The 22,510-nt window shown below is 43.5% G+C and overlaps 1 protein-coding gene and 1 long non-coding RNA gene across 3 annotated transcripts; one reads left to right on the top strand and one right to left on the bottom strand.

The window, feature by feature from the left end:
- The first annotated feature begins 600 nt into the window (after nt 1–600).
- On the top strand, nt 601–19,581 carry LOC116706917 (uncharacterized). The gene is made up of 3 exons (XR_004336366.1): nt 601–741; nt 13,708–13,710; nt 19,570–19,581. It is a non-coding gene; the product is annotated as an uncharacterized LOC116706917 (long non-coding RNA).
- znf219 (zinc finger protein 219) lies at nt 3,839–22,233 on the bottom strand. 2 transcript variants are annotated; one of them, XM_032543962.1, is made up of 5 exons: nt 22,018–22,233; nt 12,810–12,894; nt 10,184–12,551; nt 9,915–10,007; nt 3,839–8,029 (listed from the first exon to the last, which is right to left on the bottom strand). In XM_032543962.1, the coding sequence occupies exons 3-5, from the start codon at nt 12,546–12,548 to the stop codon at nt 6,840–6,842; spliced, it is 3,648 nt and encodes a 1,215-aa protein (XP_032399853.1). In that variant the 5' UTR covers nt 12,549–12,551; nt 12,810–12,894; nt 22,018–22,233; the 3' UTR covers nt 3,839–6,839. The 2 variants fall into 2 exon arrangements, with proteins under 2 accessions (XP_032399853.1, XP_032399852.1); XM_032543961.1 differs by having other exon boundaries at nt 9,861–10,007; nt 22,018–22,232.
- Between the last annotated feature and the right edge of the window lie 277 nt (nt 22,234–22,510).

Genomic DNA, 22,510 nt, shown 5'->3' with positions numbered 1-22,510 from the left:
AAGATCAATTGGGTATTAAATGATAATACAAAGATGTCAGTCTGTACTGTCAATTGTATATACAAACATATTCTTTTTTTTATTTTATAAAAGCCATGGCATTCTTGATTTTATTTTGAAAGACGGCTCAGTGACATCCACTTTTGTGCTGCTTACTTTACTCAGTTTGGACTGTATTTCTTTACGTTTGCTACACGAAACCCAACTTAATTAACAAACCTAATGGTGCTGTTGTTTGCCTTACTTACTACCTTACCAGCCTATTTACAGTAAGGAACAGATTATATAGTTCTAATCCAGAGATGAGCATATCAACGTGTCATGCAGCAAAATTTCTCCACTTGAGGGCGATGTTGCGTCATAAATCATCACATGCTGAAATCCCCAAACTCCTAGTTTGGGACTTTGAGTCAGTTTTAAACTCACTCCAGATACACATAATTTGGAAATGATTCATTAGTCGATGCCTCAAGACACTAGGAGAACCGCAGTGGTGTTCATAGTAGACAACCTTTCTGCTGTAGTCAGGAAGAATAGCTGCAGGTACATGGATGGATGACTCAACAACAATTCACACAAGGCCTCCAAGGCTCCTTATGTCAAAACCTAGGGACTTTCAAACATCAAAATGTCACTTCTTAAATGTATTTGTGTCAAAATGACATATAAACATCTTTCCGTATTCTGTGTTGCCTGGAAACGCTTCCAACACGCTTGCGTGCCGTGTGAAAAATAGGTGTCGTTTTGAACCGTGCCGAAAATGTGCATGTCACGCTGGCAGTGTGCAATCCCTAACCTGTTAAAGGTCCCATGGCATGAAAATTTCACTTTATGACGTTTTTTAACATCAATATGTGCTCCCCCAGCCTGCCTATGGTCCCCCAGTGGCTAGAAATGGTGATAGGTGTAAACCGAGCACTGGGTATCTTGCTCTTCCTTTTGAGGAAATTAAAAAGCTCAAATGGGCTGATCTGGAATTTGGCACTTTATGTGGTCATAAGGGGCCCACGCTATGCAGGCGGTGAGCAGGAGGTCCAAGCCTTTGTTCGTGCTTATGGTTCATTTAGAGTTATGTTTAACCTGCAAATCGTTGAGACATTACACAAGAAGATCTCCGCTATACATCTATCTATCTATCTATCTATCTATCTATCTATCTATCTATCTATCTATATATATATCTATATATATATATATATCTATCATTTGTAACATGGTAACTGGAACCATTGCTGCTGCAAGAAACATCAGAAATGCAACATCATATCTAGGCCAGCCCTCGATATTTTATATTCAGCCAACTATACATTTTCTGTTATGAATATATTGCTGTCTACTTGGAAGGGTTTTTCACATGCCTCCAGCAAGAGCAATTATCACTGATTGACCGGGTTACAGTTTCAAACATAAACCTTCTGAGTCACTGGCTCCCACCCTGGAGGATGGACTCTGTACAACGGGTCATAAAATGATTGTGTGGCAACGGAAAAAAATACTTCTACAGTACAACACTTTTTTTTCTAACTTGCGTCAAAGGTTGGCAACTACTGCTGTGGAATACTAATTCAATTATAATTAAAAAGCTTAAATTCCCTGATTTCTAATATGACTAACTATTGCCGAGGGCCCCAGACTCTCCTTATTATAGTTAATCTGGAATTGTTATTCACCCCAGTATTTCTAAAAAGAGTAGAAATGAATTTCTAGTTGAAGGGGGGAAATGGGATGTCCCTCCCTCCATTTTCATTTTGCTTATCCAGAGTCGGGTTGTGGGGGCAGCAGCTCCAGCGAGGGAACCCTAAACGTCCTTGTCCTGGGCCTCATTAACCAGCTCTGACTGGTGGATCCCAGGCCAGGGTGGGGTAGGGCTGGGAACACTCACTATCATTAATCATGTCAAGTTTGACCAAATAACTCAATAATGATAGTGTAGTGTTGACAGTTGGTGCTTTCACAAACCTATTCACACAATGAGATTTTTGATAAATAATCAGTGGTAATGTAGAGATATGACTAAGTGGGTAAAGGCCAATAATAGAGCAGCTAGAACAGTCTGGATAGTTCAGAAAATGACATCACGTAACTGTAATGTAGCCCTTAAAACCAGGAAAAACGACATTTGTGTCATATCACGACATCCAAAATTTAAGACAATATTGATAACATTTTATTGCCTAGCCCTACGGTGAAGATACAATCCACCTAGTCTTGGGTTTTCTCCCGGAGGCCTCCAGATGCCCGAACCACGTCAGCTGGGGTGTCCCTGCTTCCTGCAGTTCCACTCAAAGCCACAAGGCGGTTCCCTTGTCTAAAAGTAGTTTGAAGCATCTTAATTCAGACTGGATCAGATGTGGTGAAGCATCCTAAACTTCTCTTCACATAAAAAAGTGTAACGAGCAATAAGTACATATTCATACAGTCTGGGGATTTATCGTGATCATGTAGTGTGAGTATTTACAACGTAAAAGAGACATGGCATCGGGGGTAGAAAGACATGACAACAAGATACCGGGTTATTTTGTTTGTGTTTATTTATTTCTAATGTGTTTTATTTTTTTATTTTTTATTTTTTTTATCTGTCCACAAAGTCATATTAGTCACTACTATGTTAGATCAGTTTTCCCTCACTGCAATGGCAGTAAACTACACAAGAGCCCAAACCCAGCATGGTCCCCTCACCTCGTAAAGATTTGTCATTTCACAATGAACAATGCCTTCAAAACGACCCGACCTATAGATGTTGTACGTGTAGGATCAGCCCGTATAATGGCCTCTGAATTATTACCCTTTTGGTGAAGTTATCTGATTCACGATCAGGAGATAAGGTGCAATTTTCACGTGTTTGAAAAATCACAAAGGAGCCACATTGTATGCAGCAGAAAACAAATTTAAAGGAATAGTTTGTTTTGAAGAGAATTTTGCCATTTTATATCCCAACCAAACTCAAGGATGCTTTCTTTTTGGTTGTTGTTGAGAACTTTAAGGTAGTTTGAACAGCAAGCTCGCCCTAGCTTTGCTCAATTAAAGGGGAACGGTGCATTTTTTTCTTTTTTAGCTTAATTTACCTGAACTGAACAGCGTCGGAGTCATTGGAATGGTGATATGACTTTTATCGACTTGAATGGTGGCCGTCTCGCTCTTCCCTAGCACCTGTGAGCGGAAAAAACCACCCTTGAAACTTTTGGCCGACAAGTCGATGGACTCAGCGCCAGGAAGTATCGCGTGATATCAGGTCTTGCGATGTAACGAATTGCTTCATGGAATTGCTTCATGGCCCATTCAGGAACCAGTTAACAAAGTAGTGATGGATTTGTATTTGTCACGGCTGAGCCGGCAAAAAAGAAACTTAGGAAAGCATTGTCGGAGGAACAGAGAAAGAGGAAACGGCAGACTGACCGAGCGAGGAGTCAGACACAAGTAAACAGAGGAGTTGCCAAATATCTAGTCCAAAGCTGTAGAGGGAGCTCTGTAGGGTAACCTGCCAGCGAAAAGCGTAGCATAGCAAACTGCATAGCGCACCTTCACCAGATGTCTAACTAGGCACACCTCTCTGGGATCAAATAGTTCCTAACTCCTCAGTGATTAAGGTGTAGGATTTGGATCTATTTGATCCAAAAAAACACACCTTAAAGTCACCTATGTGTAAAACTATACCTCAAAAAGTGAAACTATTGGCTCAAGTGCTGCTTTCATCTTTTAGAGAGGATGTGCAAGAAATTTGGTCATAGGGTTTGAGTCAAAGGCTGCCTTCTTTTGCATTCAAATCTTCAGAGAAGAACGCTACTTAGACGAAAGGGGTTGTTTTGAAAACCTGTCATCACCGAGGACATTTTTGTCATTAGACATCTAGATTGATTGGCAGGCTGTTTTATTCCCATCTGCCAGTGGGAGGAGTAGAAGGGGCCATCACTCAGGTTTGTGCTCTCTTTAAAAAAAAACACAACATCTCTAGTGCTATCTGTACAACATTCAACAACACATTTCTCTTGTTTGTTTTTTTTTTGCTGTTTTTTTTTTTCCAACCATAATGCCAAAACAATAATAATTATCAATATAAGAAGAGCATTTTTCCATCTCAACGGCATTGAACAAACACCACACAAACTGAAATAAAAATCTAATAAAGGCCTCAATACCAGATAGTACACGTCACCTTCAAGTGGTGCTAGAGATAGACAGTTTACGGACGAGAGAGCGACATGGAGGAAGAGCAAGCATCAGAGAGAGAGAGAGAGAGAGAAAAGGAGGGAGGATGGGTTAGAGAGAGATAGACGAAAGAGAGGGGTGAATTATTTTGTTTTCTTAAGTTGATACATGCTTTAGTGTCACCTCGGACATGTTTTGGTACCATCATGAGATAATATTCATTAGACTTGGGCTTTGGTTTACAAAGGGTTAGTATTAAAGACCAGAAGTTGTCCAACCCTACATCTATAATGATTTTTCTTGTCTAAAGGTTAGATAGTCCATTCTTTCAAAAGTCTAGCCATGCTAGATTGTAATAAGGCCTAGTGGCCTTGTTTAGGGCCGAACAGGCCTGAACAGAAGAGGGAAATCTGGTATGAAAACATCTTCCCCCAGGAGAGAGGGGTCAAGAGGTGAAGACACGAGAAAGGGATTAAGGAAATGAGTGGCGGTGATGAAGGAGAAGAGGAAGAAAAGAGAAGAGAGAGAAGGACGGAGACAGAGAGGAAGAAAAGAGTGTGATGTAGGCTAAGTGCTTTTGGTGAGTTTTACAAAATACACCAGGAAGTGCTTGAAACAGAAGGCACGATGGCATTGACAGTAGTTGTTAAGGAGACACCACTAAGGGACTTTCACTACAAAACTCATAAGGTGCTCTAAAGAAGGAACTTAAACACATTAATGCACATTAAGGTGTGGTTGCAAACGTAGAATACCCCATCAAAAATTAGGTAATATAGATAAATAATTGCTAACCAGTGTGAGGGGATATTACTGTCTCACATTCATATATTTTTTTTTTTACTCTTCAAAACAAGAAGTCATTATCAGAGATTGTTTTCATTTATAGCGGTAGATGTGTCGATGTAAACACATAGTGATGTATTTTGAATGAGAACTTCCTCTAACAACGAGTTCAATGGTTGGATGTTTGATGCACTGATCAACTGATTGACCGATTTGGCTAATAGATGGGGTAAATCTATGGAAACCACAGCTTTACACATTTAAAACGACAACAGAAAGTGGCAACTTCCATTGAAAAAAAAAAACGTTTGGTCTATCAATAAAGTCAAAATAAAAACAACTACTTTGGGAACTCAAACCTTGCACAGTGCTCTGTATAGACATTCCAACTAGTCTTAGCTCACAAACATTATAATCAATATTACCTATATTGATAACCTTTTTCTGTACGCATCTTGAAATGAAAATAAACAAAAGTCTGCTTTTTTTTTTCTTCTTCTTCTTATTGTCATTACAAAAGCTACACATATTCTACTGGGATGTCTATGCATTTGTTAGTGTTTTAATAATTACTCCTACCATTGTCTTGTCTTTTCTTGTCTTATAAAAGAAGAAGGGAATCTACTCATCTAAAAGACACCATACCCCCAGAGTACTTGTTTCTCAGCTTAAGTCCTGTTTGGCAGGGGTACTGGTGTCTTTTTCGTTTACCTTGTATCTTCTCTCCTATGGAGAGATTGTTCCTTTTTGACACAGTTGCTAAGTCTCTGTCTCTTTAAAAAGGCTGTGTCAGTTGATTGTGTTCTGGGGCTTGGGCGACGTTCCTACAGCCCTCGATCGGACTCCCGCTCTGAGTTTTGTTCTTCTCAATGCATCTACATTACCCCTTTTATCGCTCAGCCTTTGACCTCTTTCATCGCATTATACATTATATCACCTACTTTTTTTTTGTTTTCTTTTCAAGCTGAGCCACAAACGTCTGCCGTCCGTGTCAAGGACATCACGCTACGATGTATCATTACTTTTACAACGTAACTATTCACAACACCCTAGAACCACTTTTAACAAATATATTGTACTTAAATTGTTTTAAACTGTATATTCAGATAAAATGAATGACCTATCAGAGCCTCGATACGCAGGAATACCAGAGGCTCTCTTGACAACATACATGAACAGGCACTAACTCAAAAAGAAAAAATGTTACAAACATTTCCGTTTTCTTTAGGACAATCGCGTAGAAACACTTTTCAGACAAACAAGGCAGTGATATATACTTGAGGGAAAGCTTGCGGCCCGCAACAGTTACCTCATGCCTTAAATTAATACCAAGTAGCTTAGCTGAGATTCACAGGTTAAAACATTTCTTGACTCAACTTTCCTCCTCGTGTGGGCTGAGGGGAAACTTGAAGTTTGAGGTTTCAAACTGTTCAATGGTCAGTTAGGAGAACATCTCTTCCCAGCTGGCTTCAGCTTGGTCAGTATAGTAGTCTGGGATAAACAGTCCATTATTAGTGTGAAATGAATGCGTGTGAAATGATGCAGGAATTATGCCCTAAGTTTCTTTCATTTATCAAATAGGAGATCACCTTAAAAACCATCCATCTTGGATTGAAGCTTGAAAGAAAGAGGAAAAAAGCCAGCAAAATCCTGTAAAGATGCCGCTATGCTCTTTTGTACAAGAGGCTTATTTTGTGGTTAGTCACAGTCTCAGAATTGAAGTAGATGAATAATGTTGGAGGGAAAATAACAGCTGTGATGTGATTCTCTGTTCTTTTCAAAACCTTAGGAGTGAAGAGTCCTGTTTGCTCTGCAAAGCTACCTGCCCCTTCTTCAATTCTGTGTCAAATGCGATTGAAAACATTGAACCCAACTATCCAATTTAAATGATTTCATCCCAAAGGATTTTAATCTGTTAAGAGTCTTTCCTCCTCTCCCACCATGTGGTTGGAGGTCAGCACAGGTGAAAGAGCCAGGGACATCCTCAGATCTTGGTCCTCCGAATCCTCCAGACTGCTGTTCTCCAAAATATCTTCCAATTCCTCCTCTTGCTCTTCCTCGTCCCCCTCCATCGTTCCCTTGAGTGCCAGACGGTCTCTTACATTCTTGGATACTGATGCCACGTCTGGGTGGTCAAGGATGTCATCCAGATGTTCTTCTGTAGCCGGAGATAGCCCGTTCAGGGTCTTAGCCTGCGTTGAGGACCATCCCCCGAGTGATGCCTGGGACTCTGCCTCAGTCACATGCCTCCATATTGTCAGAGAGTCAAGATCAGACTGATCCATCCGGGGCTTGGTGGCCTTTGGGGCTCCATCATCATCCAAGGCGGTAGAAGGGGCTCTTTTGCGCCTGGACTTACTAGTGTGGTTGACCTGCAGGTGCATGGCCATCAGCTCTGCTGAAGATGTACGGAAAGGGCAGAACAAACACTGGCTCAGTTTGATCCCTGCTGAACTATCCCCTCCGCCATCCCCTTCACCAACACCTCCTCCCTCCCCTACACTCATGCATCCATCTTCCTCCATGCCTCCAAGGCCAGGTGAGGGGCGACGGGACAGATCCAATGGTTCAAAACCCCCCTCTTGAATTGAAAGCGCAGGCCCTTCCTTATCAGTTGACGACTGAACCATTCGGCTAGTAGTAAGGGGCTTTCGGCGGGACACTTTAGGGGCCTTAGGTGGGGGAGACTCCCTAATCCAACCTCCTTCCATTCCACCTTGGTAAAGGGCCCCCATCACCCCAGAAAGATACCTGTACTGGGTCTCCAAGTCAACATCCCTTAGAGCCGCCAAGGCCTTCCGATGCTCTCGCTGGTCTGGAACCCCAAGGAGCCAAGACTGCTGGCTGGACTGGGAGGTGGGGTCGGTTGGGCCTCGGTTGACCGGGCAGTGGTTGAGCTGGGATCTGCGCTGCTTGGCCAGTCCAGAGGTTGCAGAGGTCAGACTGTGGATAGTGGAGGTGAGACCACTAGAGGAAGAATTGGAGGAGGCTGACAAAGCGTTGCGTTGCTCCCTGTGGTGCCGCTGGAGGTGGTACTTCAGCGAGCCCGACTGGGTACCAGCATAGTCACAGTGGGGACATTTGTAGGGTCTTTCACCTAAAGAAAATAAGACAGACAAAACAACATTTTAAAAAAGTAGTAGCACCTAACCTAGTTGAAGCCTAATGAGACCACTGATTTTGCATGTTTTAGCTCATTTACAACAAATCGTACATAAATGTCATATTAGGGCTAGAAGAAAAGTGTGTGTGTGTGTGTGTGTGTGTGTATATATATATATATATATATATCCCACCTTGCCTGTCATGGATTACACATGGCACATTTGAAGAGTCTTCAAATTGATATTGCCTAAATATGTGTTTATACCATAGTGAATGACTAGAAGACAATGGCTGCCTGCCTGAGTCAGACAAAGAAATCTGAAACACTCAAGCATTCTTTCAAAAAAATGGTGAGCAGTAACTTGCAAAATAAGTAGCATGGTCCTTCAAACAGAGGTGAGTGGGAGATGTAATTACGTATTTTGAAGGGAGATGGCAGTATTCCATCACTGATGTAAAAATTAGACTGCTGGGAGGGATAAAGAGGATGGGGCATCATGCTGGAGGGATATCAACAGCAGGAATGCATTATGAAAAACGTAAATGATCGTATTCACAAGAGGAAAAAAATAAACACACAAAGAACACAGCTTGGTTGATAAATGCAGATGTACATGCAAAAGTATGAACAATTTGATGTTGCTGAAGCAAAACAGAATGGGATAGAAATCTCGAGGGGCAATAATCTCAAGAGGACAGTAATATCAAGAGAGTATTATTATAATTTGATGCCTTCACTTGAATTACTGACCATGTGGTAATCACTTGATGGCACAGAGAAGCATTAGAAAAAAAGCTGTACGTTATCATGATTAAAAAAGTTGTGATGTGATAGGTCCTTTCAGCAATAGAAGATTTCTCATAATGGCAATATTGTAGATTTCATTGAATGTATTTTAGGCGTTTTTGTCTTGCTGGAAAGACTTGGATGTGCTCCCGTTACCAGTTGCTGGCAAATGGTGGCATCTCAGAAAAATGGAAGATGGATCTTAATTTTGATCAAATGCATCAAGTGAAGAAGGCAAATAATTAAAAAAAGCAATGGCAATGAATCATGCTGATAAAGTCTTATGAATATGGATCATTAATTAAGAGTGTGAGTGAGTGCTGTGAGAGTTCCCAATTTTCATTACAGTTCCTACTGACTTATCACCGGAAATTCAACACAAGTTTTTTTTCTTCATTTTTTTTTTTTTTTTTTAAATCTGGGAAAAAGTCTGCTGGAGTGTCTGTTCTTTAGTTAGAATTATTCTGAATGATTTGAGGTAGATTGAGGTAAAACAAGATCGGAGAATGTGAATCTCTAGACAGATTTAAGGCAAAACAATGATCATGGAGAAATCTGTGAGCATATTTACACCTTGTCATGATGTTTATGTGAGAATTAATATACTTTATTTAAAAAAAAAAAAGAATTTAGAGTTGGGCAAATCAATTTATTAGATCATTTTGGAAAAAAGAGTACTATTTAAAAAAATGTTTTTTGTAGCTTTGTTGAAGGTGAGTTTACTGACTAGTGAGAGATGTGAGCCTTTTACTAAAATTTAACCAAATTTAATCCCTGGAGTGGCTTGATTTTTCCTCACAAACTACCGTAAGTATACCCTCAAGCAAGGCACTTAACCAGGAGTTGCTCCAGTGGGGCTGCTTGGTTGCCTGCAGTAGAGGGCTATGATTAGCGCTGGCCAGCACTCTGGGGTGAATGTGTATAAAAGGAAAAAGCTAGCGCTGCTAAAGCAAGGATGCTCAATGAAACCTTTCCAGGGATTTCTAAAGGTTAAAAAAAGTAAATGTGGTTTGTTAAACTCACAGCAGTTTCTCACCTGTGTGAACTCTCAGGTGCACTTTGAGATGGTGTGAAGAGCGGAAGGCTTTACCACAGTAGGGGCAGTCTTTTATTCCTCTACCACGCACTCGCTCCCTGGTGGGAACTGAAGGTATGGAGGAGACTGCTGTCAAGCCGTTTTCTCCTGCAAGGGAAGAGAAATGTAAAGATAACAGCTAGTGTGAATACCCCACGTGAGCTTCTATTTGTAACAGAAAAACAGTATGCAAATAATATAATCTTGTGATAATAATACCGTTACATGTAAGCAAAAGAACACAAGCCACTAGACGAAATTGAGAAAAGAGCATGTGATTGTACCTTTGAGGCTTGAGATGACAGAGTGAAACCCTGTAGCTCCTCCTGCTTGATGTGATCCACTACTGTGCAGTTTTGATTCCTGTCTCACTTCTCCTGTTTGTTGGGATCCACCACTGTGTAGCTGAGATTCCTGCCTCACTTCACCGCTGGCTCGTCTTCCTAGCCCTGATCCTCTGCGACTACCACTCCCCTCCTCTTCGCCACCACCTCCTTTCTGGGGCCTCTGAGTGTGAACGCGAGCATGAACCACCACCTGCTGCAGGCTGCGGAACAGCTTTCCACAGTCTGGGCATTCCCATGGCCCTCCTGCTCCACCAGACTCCTCTCTTGGATCCAGGCCTCCAAGGTACGCTCTGACTTGGTCGGCCTCTGTGATCACTGAGCTCCGACCTGTGCCTCGCTGGCCTTGTTGCTGGCCTCGCTGGTGGGACCTCTGCTGCTGCTGCTGCTGCTGCTGCTGCTGCTGTTGCTGCTGCTGCTGAGCTACTGCCAGGCTGCGAGCCACAAGCTGCCACCAAGTTGCTTGGTCTCCTTCTGAAATTGATGCGGTAGTCTCACCTGTGCCCACTCCTCTAGTTGCTCCCCCTCCTCTTCCTTGGTCCCCTACTCCTGAGCCACCAATGCCACCACCACCACCATTTCCCATCTCCGCCACCTGAGCCACTGCTTGAAGTCTCTCCATGCAGCTGGCCCCACTGCCATCATTGGGCAATCCGAGGTAGCCCAGAATGGCTGACTTGCTTGAGCCCATCCCCATTCTTCCTCCAGTTTCTCTCTCTGATCTTCCTTGTCCACCTCTTCCCCCTCTTTGCTGGGCGAGAAGGAGGCTTGAATAGAGGGCATTGAGAGACTGATTATTAGCAGACCCTTTGGCTTGCTGCTCTGCACCTCCTAGTCCCCCAAGGTTTCCCAGTCCTGTCTTGAGCCCAAGCTTGTTGAGATGTACTTTCATGTGGTTTTTGAGGAACCAAGGCTCTTTGAAGCCACGGCCACAAACCTGGCACTTATGGTCCAAGGAGTCCTTGTGCTTTCGCATATGTCCTTTCAGGAACCAAGACTGGGTAAACCGCTGTCCACAAGTATCACAGCGAAATGCTGGCAGTGCGGGGGACACAGCCGCTGTAGCTGCTGCTGTCACCTGTGCTATACTTGGGGTTGGAGCTGGGGTATGGGTTGGGGTGGGCACAGGAGTATCAGGAGTTGTAATGATTCCCCTTGAATTGAAGGCTGGTGGCAGAGCAGGTACCTCAGGGGAAGGGTGGCACTCCTGCAAGTGGGATGCCAGGCTCTCTTCTTGGCTGGCAGAGAAAGGACAAAGAGTGCATTTATATGGGTTGTGGAGAATGCGGACATGGCGCGCCAACTCCGAAGCCGTACGGAATTTTCCTTTGCAGGCATGGCAGCGAAATGTAGGCGCTATAGGAGTAGACGCACCCTCCCCAATTGTAGAAGAATAGGGAGGGGTCACAGAAACAGGGTCCTCTGTAAGTGGAGGGGTCAATGGTGTGCTGTCATCCAGTAAAAAGTTTGGGTTCTGGTCTGTCTGTAGGCCGTTGTCTAGACCTTTGACCTCACCGTCATCCTCCTCTTCTGTGAGATGCTGGATGAGAGTCCCTGGCCTTATACGCTGGTTTGGGTGACTTCTGTGATTCTGGTTTAAGTCTTTGTGGTTCTGTTGAATTCTGAGGTGCTGCTTCAGGGGTGTTGAGGGAAGTCCAGTCCGGTATAGAGCTGAAGCTCGGCGGTCTCGGTCCAGACTGTGGGCTCGGGCGTGAAGAGACAAAATGCTTTGGAATCTGAATCTCTTTCCGCATACTTGACAGGGAAACCTGAGCGCAGGCCCTGGTGAAGCCCCTCCCACTCCAGGTATCGCCCTGGTAACAGTATCTTTCTGGAACAGCTGGAGGTCTAGCTCGTCGTTGCAGTTTCCACTTTGCCCAGATGAAAGGGCCAGCTCCAGGGCTCCAAACCCCAGGATTGGGGCTGATGGTGTGGCTGGTGGAGAGGAGTCCAAACACGGGCTGCACACAGCTTCTTGTCCCCCTCCTCCGGGGAAAAGAGCCACTGCTGGGGTTGGGGACGGAGGAACTCCATCCAGGCCTTCCGTGTCATCTTCTTCATCTACATCGTGGTGATTGTTGTCCCCGTGGAGGGGAAAGGGAGAGAGGGGGAAATAAGGCGTGGTGTCCGGGCTCTGAGGGGAAGTTTCGGGGCTGGGAATTGGCAGGACAATAGGGCTGTTGGGTAGAGAGAGCTGGGTGTGAGGAGAAGAGGCCTGGGGGCTGTGGTCCAGGGATGGCAGTGTTTGGGGAGACTGGGGCTGCTCAAAAGAAAGAGACAACACACACTCTGGCGGAGAATCCATCCTCTATAAATGCAAAACACAGAGAGAAGGGGAGAGAGACCAATTGTGAGTGGAACTGGTGACTTCAGAAGAGTTACAACTTTAAAAACCTAGAGGAAAGGTTACATTTGCATGTTGTGCATAATTATCTTTAACTGTAACATAACCTTGTCCAGATCTGGAAAAAGGCCAAGAAATAGACGTAACACAAATGGTTTTAGTTTGCCTAACAAGTTCATATGTCTGGATGGGTGAATGCATATGAAAACGGTAGATAATTACCAGAAGTGTGTGTGGTGTTATGCCATTCTTTAGTGTCTCGGCTGACGGGGGACACACTTCTATGGCAGCCTCCTCCTTTAATTTTCTGGGGACAAAAGCAAGCAAAAAACAACAACTGAATGATTAGAAACTTAAAATGCAATTTGCAATCCAAAATCTACCTTGAAATTAAATTGCAGCCAATTTTTTATGCATTTTAGCCCATTATTGAAGCTAGTATCTGACTAAAGACTTTATTTAACTAAATTGGCAATATCAATCAATGCAGGCATAAATGCTTTTTTTTTTTTTAATATTGAGCGAGGAACTGCAAGTAGCAGATTTTTCTCCAACAGAATAAAAACTCATTTGCACCAAAACTCTATGAACGTATTCCATCATAAATGCTAATAGCAGAAAAACCAAACGCATATTCACAGCAGCAGCGTTTTGAAGGTGTTTTAATGCATCTACGTGGTAAGTACAAAGCAAATCTTTATTTGATCTTCATGTACTCTTCAGTCTGTGTAGGTGTATGCATGCGCTTAAATGTGTAACAGGTGTGCACCTGTTCTGCCTCCTGCATGTGTTCACAATGCACTCCAGCATATTGTTAGCGCATATGGGATGATTAGTGTGTGTGTGTGTGTGTGTGTGTGTGTGTGTGTGTGTGTGTGTGTGTGTGTGTGTGTGTGTGTGTGTGTGTTCAGGAGTTAAGGGCACCACCGCAGGACATGGACTGTCCCAAACAGGATGGGCGCGCAATGTTTTGACTTCCCCACACACCCTTCCTGTGCACTCATACAGTAGCAGTGCTTTTTTTCTTAAATCAGGCCTGTATACAAATGCACACTCACGCCCACTCATGTACAGTATGCATGCACTTATGCACAACACTATTTGTTAAATTTACAGCCAGGGTGTGGTGCTTTGGCCCATGCACTGCTTACTCATGGTTACTTGTTTAAATAATGTACAAATGTAAGCTTATTCTACTGTTGTGTTGACTGAACTGCAACCGTCAACCCAGATAACAGAGTCAGCTGAAATGTAAAGTGTGATATACAGCATATTGAACACACAAGCATTTTGGCAAGCACGCTCACACACCCAAATATTTCGAGAGCACAGCAGTTAGAATGGATTTATGCACATTGGCTCTTTTCGTCCATCATTTGGTGGAGTTGAGAAGCAGCAGAGGCGCCCACAACAAAAGGTCATCAATCATTGTGGCAAAACAATGGAACATCTGTGTTCGCAGGTGTGTCGCTCATATTTGTGTTCACGTGGCGGTATGGTCACATATGTGTTTATATGATCAGTTGGATTTGTGTATGTGCGTGCGTGTCACTGAGTCTGGATGACAGAGATTCTTATGTAGCCGGTTGACATTTTAGCTCAGCTATGACTCACAGGGATATCACACCATATCAATCACATAAACACACACACACACACACACATACAGACAGTGCTTTCTTCATCCACCATTATTGTTCTTTCTCTTTCTGTCTTCCTTTCCCCTCTGTCTTTCTTTCCCCGATTCACACTCCTCCCATCCCCCTCTCATTCTCTCGCTCCCTCCCTCCCTCCCTCCCTCCGTCTATTATTCACTAATTTTCTTTCATTCTCTCCCTCTCTCTTTCTTTCTCTCCTGCAGTGTTGCCAGTTGGCAGAGTGCCAGGGAATGCTGATATCAGCTGGTAGATTGGGCCCTGCCAACATGGCGAAGAGCAGAAATGAGAAAGGAGGCAGACAGAGGGAAAAAAGAGAGACAGAGAGAAACATACAGTGCAGTTAAAAACTGGGCAGCATTAAAAAAAAAAAAAAAAAAACATTGTCAGAAGCCATGTGAAAGAAAATGATTTAATGCGATTGCCAGCATGGTGTTGAGGGGAAAAGGGGGAAGAAAAATCGGGTCAAGAGATAGACATGCTGTAACAACGAATAGGAGAGAAATCAGAGTGGTGGAGTGGCAGGCTGGGGCATAACATGAACAGAGAACAAGAGATTTAAAAATCATTTGAAAAAGTCAATACATCCAGACAGAGAGAGAGAGATAGAGAAAGGGGAAAGCTAGAAAAAAGGGACACTGGGTATCTAAACGTGTCTGCAGTAGTGTTAAGTCTGATGGCATTATCATATGAATATCACCATCACAACGCATTGTTCCACCGTGACGGTGGCTGTCACCAACCACCGGCCCTGTCACGCCAATGAAGAAAATTTGGATAGATGGAGATAAGGTGCAGCAATGGATGCAAGGAAAGGGGGTTGGGGTGACTGAGGGACAGAAATCCGATTGGAATCAGGTGGAGCAGAAGCACATGAATCCCTGGTTTTAATGAACCACGGAAAGCAGTAAAGAACCATTCCCCTAAACCACCTCCGGACATGGTCCATGAGACATTTGTCCACATAACTAACAAAGGCAATTAATTCCCAATCTGCAGTTTTAAAGTACTTCTATATGCAATTGCACTCAGGGAATGCAACCAAATAGATTGCGCAGGTGCTCAACAAGGTGTTGACCGTCAAGTTCAAAGGATGTATGAAGAAGAGGTGCGTGCAGTTTTGTGAGAGGAGGAGGAATCCGATTTTAAAAGAACATCCCGGAAAAGCATTCATGATGTGAGGTCCAAATGTAATCCACCTAAATCACAGTCAGTCTTGACATGCACGTTGATACTCGATACAAGTATGGAGAGGGAAAAAAAATGATAAAAGTAGATTCAAACTGCTCTTTCACGGATTTTTTTTTTTTTTCTTTCCCTCCTGCTTTTTTCTCTGACCCTGAAATGTGCAGTGTACTTGCAGCAGTTTAACATCATTGCAATTCGCACAGTAATGACAGCTTAAAAGCATATCCTTGTTGTGTTACACACTGCCATGATTTTGTCATTACAGTAATTACAGTGTAACTTTGTGGGCACTGGGATAACTGATGTAAAGTACTGAATTACCTTAACTGGATATTAGTTTTCATGACAGAGGTCAATTATGCCAACTCCCCCCCTCCAAAAAAAACCTGCATTGTTTAAATACAGATAATTATAGCTCCACTTGTGTCACAAGGTGTGTTTAGAGGGAAAGGAAAGAGGGGATGTTGCTGAGTCATATATCACATCTGCGATAAATAGTTGCTGAGAAAGTACGAGCGTGATATGTTCAGACAAGTTTATTTTTGGGGGGGTTTGATGTCATTGTGTAAATATCCAGTGAGTGGTACAGTTTTATTTTGAAGGCTAACTGCATGTTTGTACATGCCAGAATGTTACACATCAAAAATAAATGTGAGGGTGTGATCACCTTTTACTTAGTTTAAGTGTGTGTGTGTGTGTGTGTGTGTGGTGTGTGTGTGTGTGTGTGTGTGTGGTGTGTGTGTGTGTGTGTGTGTGTGGGTGTGTGGTGTGTGTGTGGTGTGTGTGTGTGTGTGTGTGTGTGTGAGATACAAGTGTAATTTATAGTCTGTTTGAGAGGGTTTTGTGTATTGTATCTGGTGCCTATACCTTTTGGGCTTTTTAGCTTTTATAGCCAAGCAGTTTCTATATAGTTCAGGGAGGGCTGCTGTATTTCACAAGGAAAAAGGCCCGAACTACAAGTTGAGGACCCTGGCCTGCAGGGACACTGAATAGGAAATAGAGTACAGACCAATACCTTTGTGTTCTTATCTGTGTCTGTATGTGTGCGTTTGTTGCGCATGTCCTTCTCCATGTACCTAAAAATAGGCATCTCCAAGGTCTCTGGCCCGGGCCTTAGGGCATAAAGTAAACTGTGTTTCTGGAGGCTGTGTATGTCTTTGTACTTCAGTGAATTCTTACAAGTGTACCTTTTCTTCCAGCTGTATTACTACTCTCACATGATGAAGTGTACGCGAGGTGATGTGTCCTTCGGGGATAAGTGGGTGTATGAGAGATTGGCTGCAAAAACAAAACAAAAAAAGCATATAAAACAGAGGATGAGCGATTGAGGGAGGAAGAGAGGGGGCGTCCGCTCTCTGTGTGGTACAGTGTTATTTGGTCCTGGGGTTTTTATTGCGTGCTCACGTGGCGAACTTCCCCGCACGGTATTCATTTCCTTTATTTCACCTTTCCCTGAACCCCTTGCTTCACTCCCTGCTTAGCTCCAACTTTGTCTGGCTCACCCCCCCCCCCCTTCATCTTCAACACTGATAAGGGGGAAGTCTCCCACTGTGTCTCCACTACTAACTGTAAAGATGTGACTGGTGGATTCTTTGTACACAAACTTCTGTGTATCATTTTGGTCTGACAATGGAAGTAATATTGCTATCAAAGGGCTCACTTGTGCCTTGAAATCAATACTACAGACATTTGTGCTGTTTTGGGGAGGAAAGATGTCCTTGAAATAGCAATACATTGGCCTTTTTGATATGTATTTTGTGAGCCAGATAAAGAAGTTCTGAAAATGACACATTCAGTCATAGACCCTATTCTGTCCTCAGCTTTTACTAGATCTCCTGCTCTACTTCTGTTAATTTAACACTATCCTACTGTTTTGTTTCCCATTTCTTCCTGACTGACCTTACCTCCTTTCCCCTTTCTCGCTTTCTCTCTAACTCTCCCTCCACTCCCAGTCTCCTCTCAAGCTGTTGCTCCTGCTCTTTCTGAATGAATTCCTCCTCCAGCGGGAGCGCCGAAGTGGGCTCGCCGTGGCGGTGCCAGATCTGAGCGAGTGAATCTGAACGCTGGAAACATCACAGCATCTCGAGCAGAGCAACGAGGCTCTCGCTCCGAGCCATGCGGGCCGTGCTGTGTCCAAACCACTGAGCGGAGGCGCTCACTGACTCGTCTGATTCAGGATTACAGGATTGAGGCCTTAAAAGAAGAATTTGTTCGGAGCATGCAAATGTCTTAAGCAAATCACTGGATGTGTTCTCTGTGATAGGGTTATCTGTGCTCTCTGAAGACCAACTGCAGGGGGTTGAGCGATAAAAACAAAGGAAGGATCCCACAGGTGAAAAAAAACAAATGCCTACATGCTGTTTTTATTTTATAATCCAAAAACCAAAATGCGTACTGAAAACTGTCAAATAATGATCTAATTTGGATTTAAAAAATGAAACCCTTTTAATCAGCAATAAGCACCCCCTTCCACTGAAGTGTCCTAGAGCAAGACGCCAACTACCCACAGGCCCCTGGGACGCTGACCCTACACCGTGACCTCCTTGCGTAATATGTGTATCACATGCATCAGACATGTGAACACCTATGGAGAAAAATAGAAACTGTTAACACCGGTTGATTCTTTATTTACCCTGGGGAAATTTGAGGAGCATGTGTTCTCTTTCTTGTAACACCTTGCTTCAGGCACACTCAATTACACTTCTATCATATACCGGTATATTAGGGGTGGGGTGGTGTGTGTGTGGGGGGGGGGGGTCAATACAGCATAGTATCGCGATAAGTTTATGTATAGACACATAGATGCCAAGTACTGATCTATTATTACATATGTGTGAGTCAGTTTGTCTGCTTGACAATCCCATTTTGTCGCAATACAATTGAAGTGAGATGAACAACCAGTTTACTTCAGATGAAACAGATGTTGACAAAGTTGACAGATGTTTTTCTTTTGGGGGGACATCATTTGAAATTGGGAACAACGTGAAGTCGGAAAAAAGGTGTTACATTGCAATAAATCGCAGAATATTGCAATATGTTTAAAATCGCAATATCATGGTATTGTGACGATATGGCAACGTGCGGCCTCTGGTGATTCCCACCCCTACTGGATATGGGAGTGTCAGTACGTAAATCAACACCTCTTGGGGCTTGGAATTTGGGCGAAGCACCTTGCACAAAGGCACTGTGACTGTACGTGTATAAGGTCAGAAAGCAACTTGGTTGTCTACATACAGTATGTCAGGGCGTTTGACCCTAAAGGTGAGAGTACGTTCAAAAACAACTAGTCTGTGCTCCACATTAAATACAGAAGTGTTCAGAGCTGTTCTGAATGGCAGGGTGAAGCGTTGTCACAGAGAGGGGTGTAAGACCAAATAATCATTTAACTAGGGGGATAACGGGGCACCTTTTAATCCGGCGCAGACTTTCCTAGAATGCCTTCATAGCGTTGTACTCGGTTGCACACATAAACAGTGCGGAAAGTAGTTGTATAATAGAGCTTGGGAGAAGTTTAAAACGGCCTTTCTCCCCTCCTCAGACCTGTCCACCTGCAGCGTGCCTATTGGATCGTAAATTCCAGAAAGTTACTGAAATTATCGGAGGGACGAAGGAAAGGTGTAGGAGGTTTCAGACACTGTCGGAGCATACTGACGCCTTAATACCTTCAGCCTCTCTAACTCACCTTTCAGCTCGCTCTGCTCGCCATCTCCTGATGAACGCACGTTATCTTTTTCTTGACCCCGCGGGTGTTGCGACCCGCTGTGCTCGCTCTGCTTTTCGATAAAAATGATTTTGATTTTAGTCAACCGCACACCTGAGGGGACCGGTTTTGAAGAAAAAGCCAACCCTCTACCTGTCCACCCTTTTGTTGTAAGAGTCAGTTTGAAACTGGTCTGCAAACTCAGTACAAGTGGCACAAGTGGCGTACTATTTAAGTAAGACCCTAATGCTCTAAATACTCGCTAATCCCGAGCAGGCAGCAGAACTCTCAACAGTCTCAAAATGTCACAATGCAGTAGCTTCTCCCTAACTGAGGGCAAGCAGGTGCCTCTCCCGCAGCGCGCTAATGACCCAATTATATCAATCAGAAGCCTTGATTGGTGCTACACTCCTCTCCCTTTTTACTCTCTCTCCCTCAGTCTCTTTCTCCCTCACATACAATCTCTTCCTCAAGAGCCACCTGGATGGGTTGTATGTGCCCCTTCAAGTACAGTACAGTATGTACAAAGATGGGGAGGAGGGCGGCATTGATGGTGGCGGAGGAGGAGGAGGATACTACTTGAACACAACAAGCAGAGAGAGGTCTGAATGAGGCAAAACCATCACTCTTTTTCCTTTTTTTTATTAACACAGGGCCAGTGTTTCACGCCTGTTAGCACAGTGAGTAGCCTATTTGCAACGTGAAATCCTCCTCTTGTATGGGAAAGTAGATGCACCTGTAGAGGGATACTTTTTCCAACGGAGAGGTGATTGTTTTCAGGTTTAGTTTTTTTTTTTTATATCACATCACCAGTGCTTACAAAAAGTCCCTCAATTCTGACAAGAATTTTAACAGCACTGATTTGTTAAGACAGGATGTAGTCACGGTTTATTTGATTTGGAGAATATGTGTAAAAGGAAAAAGAAGCCCAAAACATCCCTGTTTATAGGACAAGCCAGCAATGTCAACCTACTTCCACTCTGCACACGTTCTCAGAAGTGTGACATTTTGGGTGGATTTTAAAATAGGGCATTCCAGGATCCCTAAACATATTCCATTGGATATGGAAAAGGCGACAGGAGTGTCTTCGGTCAACCCAGATGACACGTCTGCGTCTTATCTCATGAGGAATTTCCTCCTCGCCCCTATGATGTGCGTCAATAACGTGCAACCATTTTCAGTCGCTCTCTCCCCTCTTCTCTCTCGCGGCCATCTCAATTAGAGGCACATTAATGAAATAAATAACCATCAACAAACAATGCACTAATAAACACCCCCCCCCCCCCCCCCCCCCCCAACTAAAATGAGATTAACCCTGCCCGCAGATGGTGTCCGCGCACAATCCCGCTTCCAAAAATATGCGATCAAAAATCATAAACAGTGGGATGTAGTTTGGAGAAGTCGGGGGGTGGCGTGTGTGTGTCATGTCAGCCTATCTATCGCTCTCTCCCCTGCTCCATTTTGTTCTTAAATTTTCTATACAAAAGATTAAGGGAGGGGAAAAGACGAGTGTGTGCGAGCGGGGAGAGGACGGGAGGAAGAAAGTGCCATCATGGATTTCATCTCGAGTCCTCTGCCAATCTCCCAAACCGACATCAGTCCCCCCAAAAAAAGCGACATCGAGTCCAAAAACCCACATTTTTTTTTTGAAACCGGACCTAAAAACCGGTAACTTCTCTTTCCAGAATACAATTTGGCAACACGCGTTTGGCACACACACACACACACGGCCACAACGTTGCATGCCACACTTGCTATGCTACTTTCTGAGCTTGTAGACACTGGAGGTGACGTTAGGACAACTAAACGGATTGTAGTAAACATCGTAGTAAAAAGGTGGGGAAAGGTTAACGTTTATAAAACACTGTTCCAGCCTGTGGATGCGTTTTTTTTTTTCCTGCGCACATCCCAGATGAAAGTGACGGTGCTTATCTCGAAAACAATGCACTACACAATGCCTAATGTGTGACCAACAAAAGAATTAGTCAAGCTAATCGCGTCTACCCACAAATTACGCTTTGTAAATCAACTTGCTAACATGCAAAAATCCACTTTTACGCCCGGACAATATGTCTGCGGCTTATCGAAATCCTCCGTTACGCACCGAGAACTTGTGCCTCTTTTTTTAGTGAAAGCTACTTTTTTTTTTTTTTTTTTTTTTTTTTTAAAGGGGGGGGGGGGGCGCAATCGTCGTTTTCAAGCGAGGTTAACACGGATAAAGAAGAAGAGGTAATAGCGCTGTTGAATTTCCCAACTGGCTTTCCTCGCGCGGATACTCGCTAACAGAACTTGGTTCAAAGTTCTGCGAATTTGAAAAATAAAAATGAAAATCCACCGTTAAACACTCCCGAGTGACTTTTTCGTCATCTTGCAACCATAAAGTCGCATTTTTATTTCGAGTTGACTTGCCGAATCGACTTATTTCAGATGTTACACCGAGTGTTTTCTGAATTATGTGGGTTGTTTTTTTTTTTGTCATGTCACGGGCTATAGGAAGCTCAGAGGCTACATGCATATCGGCCACGCGCGCACATACGCCGGTTTACATACATGACACACGCGTAAAGTGGTCCGGAGCGGCTACATACATACATCCTTCATGCCAATCACTCAAGCACACGCGCGCACACACGTACACATCAAAACTGCAAATAAAACACAACAACAACTACATTGGCCATTATCCCGTGTGTTGCTCGTGGAGGAGGAAACAAAAAAAACAGGCAACAACATTCGCAATAAATTCAACAATTTTGGAAATGTTTATCACCGGTGTTTCATGCCACCATGCATAAAAGTGTACATGTAAACAGAGTGGTGGATAAAATGTAAGTAGATAAATGAAGATATAGGATATATGTTGAAAGTAAAGACTCAGTGTACTTACGGGAGAGGCGGCGAGGAGATTAATGACACGACACGTCATGATTACGTTTCACTTGAATTAAATACATTACGAGTTGGGAAAAAAATGGAAATCAGGGTTGTATACAAGCATACGCCGTTTCCCCCTCCCTCCTCCCTCCGTTTGGTCACCCTCTTCTCTCCCTCTCTCTCTCTCACACTCTCTCCTCCTCCTTCTCCTCCTCCATCTCCCTTTCTTTTCCTTCACCCTTTCTCTCCTTTCTTCTTGCATTTTTTCCCATTTATTGTACAGGAGTGGGTGAATAGGGAGCAGCAGAGGAGAAGTGGGAGGGAGAGTGATGTAGGTTGGAAATGTTAATTATAATCTCGGCACGGGCACCATTTTACAACGCTGTCATCTCTTCACATTTGTATCCTAAATATGGCATCTGGGGTGGCGGGGAGCTGACAGTTTAGAGAGACATTTTTTTCAAGAAGGAGAAGAAGAAAGTTTCACACCAATTGCAGTGTGTTAA

Source organism: Etheostoma spectabile, chromosome 19, assembly GCF_008692095.1.
Source record: "Etheostoma spectabile isolate EspeVRDwgs_2016 chromosome 19, UIUC_Espe_1.0, whole genome shotgun sequence".
In the NCBI taxonomy this organism is placed as follows: Eukaryota; Metazoa; Chordata; class Actinopteri; order Perciformes; family Percidae; genus Etheostoma; species Etheostoma spectabile.
This window is presented reverse-complemented; position numbering and strand designations above follow the sequence as displayed.